This window comes from Drosophila persimilis, unplaced genomic scaffold, assembly GCF_003286085.1.
Source record: "Drosophila persimilis strain 14011-0111.01,24,50 unplaced genomic scaffold, DperRS2 tig00000520-arrow-pilon, whole genome shotgun sequence".
Lineage (NCBI taxonomy): Eukaryota > Metazoa > Arthropoda > Insecta > Diptera > Drosophilidae > Drosophila > Drosophila persimilis.
The window spans coordinates 4804558-4813112 of record NW_020825317.1 but is presented as its reverse complement, the minus strand read 5'-3'; the positions used below and the strand labels follow the sequence as shown (position 1 = coordinate 4813112).

Sequence of the window (8555 nt, the reverse complement as noted above, 5' to 3'; positions counted from 1 at the left end):
GTGTTAAATGACGCACGAACCGCCAAAATATTTTGGTGCGTAATTCCCGCCTACTCGTCGTAAGTACGTGAAAGAATCGTAAACAATTACGAGTTTTGTGGGCTACATGTTGACTAACCTTGAGATGGAAAATGCGGAGGCGATGCATTTACATCTTTTCATCTGCCTCATGGATGCTGCTAGTGCTACTGGCTATTTTTGCCGCCGGGTTTTCAAGATTTTTTTCTGGATGAATCGACAGATGTTAACATTTTATTTTAATCGCAGTGCAGACTTTGCATTGGTTCCGCGTTGGCCAACTCCATTGATCACGTCTGGAACGGATTACTCATGCCAGATCAACGCAATAAGACGGCACCGACATCGACCCATCTCCGGGACGGAAGTAATGCAGCCTCTCTCTTCAAAAATGATATAGTCATGCATTTTAGAGCGAGCGCTGCACGGCCCTGATATCACCTCACACCGCTGCCGCTGGGGCCCTCTTCCGGTCTGTGGGGCACGTGGGGAGAGCACCGCAAGCAGACCCAGACTATGCAGCCGGGGAGCGACGCTGCGAGTTTTTTCTCTAGCTTCTTCGACGCTCTCACTGTCTCGACGGGCAAACATTTCTTGTACTTAAATCACGCCGCTGCCCATTGGCATTTAAGTTATGCAATATTCTCGCAAGCGAGCGCACTCCAGAGACCATTTAAGCGCGTCTGCCCCGCTTGAACGCAACATTGTCAGACGAGAGGTTAGCGCGGTCGCAGCAACAAAGGACTAACAAAATAGGAAGGAAGACCCGCAGGAATAGAAAGTACAGAGGCCGGAAACGTGTTCGTCAGATGTCCCCAGTCGTTGTGTGATAAGTTTAGTTCGTGATCCACATCAAGATTAGTGTCTCTCCACCCTCCTCGCCAAGTGAAGTGGAAGCGAATTGAAGTGTCAGCTATGGCCCACTCCATCTGGCTGTTGCTGGTGGCCCTGCTAACCCTGGTGAACAGTCGCTCGATCCGCCAACTGCCGAGCGGCTACTCCGGCGGGCCGCAGCACCATCCACTGCTGCCCAACGGCTACTATGGACAGCCGTTTGCCTACCAGGCACCCTATGGATACGGCTACCAGGCACCACCACCGGTATTCAGTCCACCGGGCAGCTATTACGATAGCGTCTATGGCGTCTACAAGCCTTTCCCCGGAGGCGGAATCCCTGTTCGAATAGATTATGTAAGTGAAATCAGGAAGGAGTAGTTGCGCTTGCGGGAATCAATTTACATTTTGTTCTCTCCTGAAGAACAATCGCTGCTCGAGGAACTACGTGGGGATTAAGCCGCATCCCGACCAGCAGGAGTACTACTATGTCTGCCAGCCCAATTGTGTGATCTTCAGCAAGTGCCCGAAACTCGAGGTAACCTACCGCCCCTACCCCAAATCCCTTAATCCCGTAAGCCGATCATCGCCTTCATATCCATCTGCATTTTTCCTCTTTATAGAGCTTCAACTCGAGCAGTGGTCGCTGCGTCCATCGGGTCCAGCCACAGGCGCCCCCCTGTGTGAAGGAAGGACGGTTCGCCCATCCGAGCGACTGCCGGGTCTACTACAGGTGCGACAAAAACGAGTCGTTGCCGTGGCTCTTTGGCTGCCCGTCGGGGACCATTTTCTCGCCATTAAAAAAGAAGTGTATTCCTGGCGACGAGTGCCCATCAACAGAGATCTCAAACAGCGGCAGCTATATACCCGTTAACTGCGAGATCAAGTTCCCCGAGTGCACGGAAGAGGGCACCTTCCGGTCGCCCACCGACTGCGCCCTCTACTACACCTGCAAATTGCAGGAGAGTGGAAACTATCTGCAAACCCGCTTTAAGTGTCCCGGAAGCAACAGCTACGACCCGCAGCGAAGACTCTGTCGACCACAAAGTGAGGTCAGGTGCCACGATTATGTTCCAGTTCCACAGGTTCCCTACCCTCCTCTGCCACATTTCTACCCGTATCCAGCTCCGCCTACCCTTTACGAGGAGGATGACTATGACACGGCATCAGGAACAAAGGAACAGGGAAATGAGCAGTCTGTGTTGCAGTCCGGAAAGGTCGACAAGCCGTCGGTGAATGTTGTCATTCTTCCCACGACTACTACAACTACTGCTTCCCCTCGAATCTATCCTTCCTATGAATATCCACCGTATCAATACGGATCCGAACCTGCAGCTGAGAGTCTCGTAGAGGAAGATTCCGCCACTATAAGATCCAAGCCGTCAGTCAATATAGTCGTCCTTCCGACAACACCAAAGTACACCAGCAAGGGAACCACCAAATACCAGTATAAAAGATACACCTATTCTACAGCCAAAAATAATGAAGTTACCGAGGCACCTGAACAGATGGAAACCCTCAAGGCTTTCAAGGGACATCTGTCCGAAAGAATTGTTATTCTGCCAACCTCCTCCACACCCGGCGGCACTTCAAAGAGTACAACAGTGAAACGAGAGAGCTCCACCGAGGCACCGTCTAATCCTACAATGCCCACAACGCCTCCACATTGCGTGCCGCCGGCTACACCAACTGCGAAACCAGCAACTACATCCACGACCATAGCTACTACTGACAAACCGGAAACGACCACACAGAAATCGACAACAACCATAACCACAACTCCAAAGCCAACAAAAACCACTCAAGAAATGACAACAGAAGAAAGCACCACTCAAAAGCCAACCACAACACGAAAACCGGCAACTACACCCACACTTGAAACGACGACAACTCCGAAATCAACTACAACGTTGATGTCGACAACTATTACAAGCACCACTCAGGAACTAACAACGACAACTCCGAAAACGTCGACAATTACAACCAGAACTCCTAAAACAACAGTGACAACCCCGAAATCGACAACTGCTACAAGCACGACCCAGAAACTAACAACGACAACTTCGAAAACGTCGACAATTACAACCACAACTTCTAAAACAACAGTGACAACTCCGAAATCAACAACTATTACAAGCACCACTCAGGAACTAACAACGACAACTCCGAAAACGTCGACAATTACAACCACAAATCCTAAAACAACAGTGACAACTCCGAAATCAACAACTATTACAAGCACCACTCAGGAACTAACAACGACAAATCCGAAAACGTCGACAATTACTACCACAACTCCTAAAACAACAGTGACAACTCCGAAATCAACAACTATTGCAAGCACCACTCAGGAACTAACAACGACAACTCCGAAAACGTCGACAATTACAACCAGAACTCCTAAAACAACAGTGACAACCCCGAAATCGACAACTGCTACAAGCACCACCCAGAAACTAACAACGACAACTCCGAAAACGTCGACAATTACAACCACAACTTCTAAAACAACAGTGACAACTCCGAAATCAACAACTATTACAAGCACCACTCAGAAACTAACAACGACAACTCCGAAAACGTCGACAATTACAACCACAACTCCTAAAACAACAGTGACAACTCCGAAATCAACAACTATTACAACCACCACTCAGGAACTAACAACGACAACTCCGAAAACGTCTACAATTACAACCACAACTCTTAAAACAACAGTGACAACTCCGAAATCAACAACTATTACAAGCACCACTCAGGAACTAACAACGACAACTCCGAAAACGTCGACAATTACAACCACAACTCCTGAAACAACAGCGACAACTCCGAAATCGACAACTATTACAAGAACCACTCAGGAACTAACAACGACAACTCCGAAAACGTCGACAATTACAACCCAAACTCCTAAAACAACAGTGACAACTCCGAAATCAACAACTATTACAAGCACCACTCAGAAACTAACAACGACAACTCCGAAAACGTCGACAATTACAACCACAACTCCGAAATCGACAACTGTTACAAGCACCACTCAGAAACTAACAACGACAACTCCGAAAACGTCGACAATTACAACCACAGCTCCTAAAACAACAACTACAACTCCGAAATCGACAACTATTACCAGTACCACTCAAAAACCAACAACTACAACACCCAAAACGTCGACTATAACAACCACCACAGTACAAACAACAACTACAACTCCGAAATCTACAACTATTACCAGTACCACTCAAAAACCAACAACAACAACTTCGAAAACTTCGACTATTACAACAACAACAGCTCAACCATCATCAGCACCATCGACAAAAACAACAAGTCCCCAACCGTCAAGTACCACACTTCAAACAACGACGAAATTGACCACCCAGCCGTCAACTAAGACAACTGCCAAGAGAACGACTGTGGAGATCCTAAGCACGTCCACTGCAGCCATTAGCACTCCGACGACCACTCCTTCGAGCGAGGAGACGACTGTAACAAAACCAGCCTGCCCTGATCATGGATCTACCGAAGGTAAGTGCAAAGAATCACAAGATTGTCCTAACATTTAAGCCCTCCGGCAAAGAATTCCTAACCCACACATAACACTTACTTTACAGATACAAAGACACACATTGCATGTACACAACAAAATCAACTACAAGAACAAGAACCAATACAAAGACCACAAGAACTCAAAAATACAAACACCAACACCGAATTATCAATAAGTAAGAATCTGTTCGTTAGGGAGAAAGATATGCAGGAGCATGTGGTAGCCCACAACTTCGTTTCCAGTGAACTGAACCTTGACTACATGGATGACGCGGCACTGGTGGAAGTAGACGGCAAAGCGGAAGTGGATGCGACAGTCGACAAGCGCACGACAGAGAGTCCCACAGAGAGTCCCACGACGAAAGAATCCGCAATGTCAACGATGGCTGCGGCACATCTGCTGGAGAAGCTGTTCCATGTGATATCCACCCCTCCGCCGACCACCATTCGCACTCCCACTCCTAGTGTGACCCTCGCCCAGCTGGCCAGGCATAACCTGGCCACGTCCAAGCCTTTCATTGCCGAGTCTCTGCGGCTATCCATCAAACAGTTGGCCTCAACGCACAAGCGTTCAATTCAACAGAAGTCCCCTATGATGGTAGCGCTAAACTCTACGAAGGAGGATCACGAAGACTCCGAATATTATGACAGCGAAACATCTGAGCTCTACGAAGATAGAGCGAACGATGTTGTGGAGATGGAGACTACTAAAGCCATGGCTAGCACTACCTCAGCCGCTGTGGTCCCGGCTCTGCCCACATCCCCCCACCAGGAGCGGGTTGAAAGCACTTCCACTACGTCCAGCCCACTGCCGCATCACGCTTCCACAACGATGGCTAGTGATTCGGAGTACGCGGATAATTATGTGGACTCTGACTATGTTAATGATGAAGCTCAGCCCTCGGGCTTAGAATTGAGAAACGATGTTTTCGGAGAAGCGAAGAGCTTGGACACAGAAGCACACAAGAGAATGCTGATGAGGCTTCTCAAAGAGAAGTTAACCCACCCACAAGAGGTCAAGATGTCGACTACAACCACTGAATCATCTCAGAAAAGTTTTCTCATGAGTCTGCTAAAAGACAGGCTTAACCTACCGAAAGAGTCCCAAATAACAACCACATCCACTGAAACGCCTCAAAAGAGTTTCGTGATGACCCTGCTGAAAGAGAGGTTAAGTCGTCCGCAAGAGACTAAGACACTAACGCGACCACTGCAGAAAAGTGTTCCAATGAGCATGCTCAGGGAGGAACCTTCGGATCCAGAAGAGATTTCCACATCCACAGCAACACCTCAGACATCCACATCCCCAGCAGCACCTCAAATATCCACTTCCACAGCGGCAGCACATAAATTGCCATCCACAGCAGCACCTCAAATATCCACATCCACAGCAACAGCTCCGACATTCCCATTCCCCAGCACGGGTACGAATACGACAGCGCCTGCAGAGGATCCTGCAAGAAATTCGAGCAATCTCAGCTCCGAGTATTATGAGGATGAGGACTACGATTCTCCGAGCGATGCAGAGAGTACGGACCAAGTGAATGCCACAGAAGGATCTGTTGAAGGCAAGAAGGACATCGAACAACGGCCAGGCACTGCGAAGCGACACTCCGTCCTACCAGGGCCGCAACAAGCGATCAGCACGATTTCTATTGAAAATGAACTAGCGATGAACTGGGACGAAGTCAAAATGCAATCTAGACCTGAGAATGATGGGTTTCTGCTTAAAGCGCTACCCATTAGGGGAAATCCTCTTGACATTTCCACCGCTAGTTCAATAAAACACATACAGCAGCCCTTGGGTCTGGGTGCATCGCCAACAGAGGCTCCAAGAACCACACAAAAATCAGCAATAATAATAGAAAGCACCACATTAGCAGCATCAACTACACCAATTAGAATAGAAACATCAAGAGCAGCTTCAAAAATAGCAACAAGTGTATCAACAATAGCACCCACAACAGATTCAACAATAACACCAACCACAAGCAGACGACCAACAACAGTTGATGACGAAAGTACAACAACACCAACAGCCGAACAGGCACCCACAACACCACCAACACCTGAAATCAGAGCAGAATCTGAATCAGAATTAATCACAGCAACAAGACACAAAGAAGTCCTGAGAGTAAACAGCATGCCTTGGCTGCTGGAGGCCCAGAACCAAACCGTACATCTAACGCCAATTTCCATTGCCACTAAGTATGGTAACCCAGTGACCCATGATGTTAATCGTTCGTTCAACCCCTTAGTGTCTAATCCTGGCGACTATGCCACCGAAAAGGTGCCCGAGCTCATCCTGAAGGTGTTTGAGCCCATCGACTTGAAGATTGTATTCTGCCCAAAGTCCTGCGAAGAGGACCACGACCACAAATATGGTAAGTCCGTTCCTCACTCACTTCCGACACACAATCACACATCCTTCTGATCGCCCCCCTTGCAGACCCAGCTGATAATTATAAGAAGCCCAATTGCTTGGGGAGCTGTGACGATGACCATCCACCGGCCCACCACAGCGTAGATCTCAAGTGGAAGCCGCTGACGCTGAAGGACACCGCCAGCTTTCAAACCATCACGTAGACAGTCAGCACAGAGGCTCGGCCCTAAGCCTAAGCCTTCACAACATTTGAGTTTGTAATTATCGCAATTCACGTATTTAGTTTACTTTAATTATACTTAATAAATAAATAATATTTTAAAAGATACGAGTTCTTTCATGAATGTCAGACCATGTTCCTTGATACAGAAAATCGAAAGGTTATCCAGTGGCATTGAAGAAGTTACAGTAACTAAAAGAAAAGGTCTGCCGGCTGGCACTGATGCAGATGCCTGAATTCAATGTCAGGCCCAGCCACCTTCCCCTTGTCCGCCCCAGAATGCACTGGTGGCACCCCAACAGAAAGCAGTGGGAGTGGGTAGGAGTGGAGGTGGAGTGCACACCATCATTCGAAAGAAAAAGAAACAGGAAAGTGCTCTGGAGAGGCAGCCACCAAAAGAAGCAGTCAGGGTGAACAAAAAAAGAACTTTGCACAAAAAAGGAAAAAAGTGACCCACCATGCCCGAACGTCCTTCAGCCTGTGTGCGGGCAGTGGGTCGTGCCCTGTGGGTGGAGTGCTGCACATAGCGGGATGGTGCTGGTGTCCAGAAGTAGGTGCCACCTGTTGGTTGGTAAGTGCTGCCGGCTGGGCAAACAAAAGAAAGAAGTCCCTAACACAATCACCCGACGACAACAAGACCAAGACCAAAGTCGCATGCACCACCCAGACACACAGCAACCCAGCCAGCCAGCCAGCCAGCCTGCCAGCCAGCCCCAGCCCCCAAATAGCTGCTCATGCACATCCACACCATCATGCCATCAGTTGCACCTCCACTTGGGTGGGTGCACACATGTGAGTGGGGACGCGATGCAGCTACCAGGAGCCCAGTGACGACAGCAAACGTCCGCCATTCATGGCAGTGGGTGGGAATGAAGGTTGTGTGGGTGCTACTGTGTGTGGCAAGCAAAAGAAAATGCATAAACGAGACTCGGAGCTGCGTGTTGCACCGGGTGCGTTGTTTTTGCTGCAACTTATTGCTTTTGTTGTCTTCGGCTGTGGCGTGTGGCAAATAGAGCAGAGATCTGAATGGGAAAATTTCCCCCCTCCGAACAATTTCTGTTTTGCAGTGCTTACATGAGTAGCTTTCCGTGGCTCCCCCCCCCCCACTGTGCACGTCTAAGCTGTGGCACCATCAGTCGCTCTGGTGGCTTTGCTGCGGACTCGGGCGATTTACAGTTATGTGTGCCACAAATCGGCATCAAGCGCGCTTAGCAGACATCATCTTGTTGCTTTTGGCAACGGGATGTTCTGCCTAAGTCTCCTGTTGGCCATGAATTATTCAACAGTTCAACAGTTGTCCCTTTCCGACTCCGTTCTATATGGGGTTCCTTCCCCCACTCACCAAACTATAGAGTACAATTTGCAATTTTCATATAGCCAGAGTCTGATGTTACTTGAAATTGACTTGGCCTCTCGTCTTGTCTTGTCTTGCCGCACATATCTACTACCCACCGCATCAGCATCAGAGCATCAGAGCATCAGCATCCACCCGCACAGCCACGTACACATGCTGCTGCTCCTTGTGCAAATCCTTTTTATGCCCGCATT

At 48.6% G+C, this 8555-nt stretch overlaps 1 protein-coding gene across 1 annotated transcript; it reads left to right on the top strand.

Annotated features, from left to right (window-relative positions):
* The first annotated feature begins 693 nt into the window (after positions 1 to 693).
* On the top strand, positions 694 to 7113 carry LOC6596743 (mucin-5AC). Its single transcript, XM_026990156.1, has 5 exons — positions 694 to 1209; positions 1277 to 1390; positions 1476 to 4383; positions 4470 to 6788; positions 6854 to 7113. The coding sequence occupies exons 1-5, from the start codon at positions 934 to 936 to the stop codon at positions 6988 to 6990; spliced, it is 5754 nt and encodes a 1917-aa protein (XP_026845957.1). The 5' UTR covers positions 694 to 933; the 3' UTR covers positions 6991 to 7113.
* The last annotated feature ends 1442 nt before the right edge of the window (positions 7114 to 8555 follow it).

Bases quoted from the DNA above. Each gene is read 5' to 3' on its own strand.
- LOC6596743 (XM_026990156.1), top strand. From the start codon at position 934: ATGGCCCACTCCATCTGGCTGTTGCTGGTGGCCCTGCTAACCCTGGTG. The intron at 1,391-1,475 runs GTAACCTACCGC...TCCTCTTTATAG, and splicing joins GCAAGTGCCCGAAACTCGAG to AGCTTCAACTCGAGCAGTGG. The intron at 6,789-6,853 runs GTAAGTCCGTTC...CCCCCCTTGCAG, and splicing joins GGACCACGACCACAAATATG to ACCCAGCTGATAATTATAAG.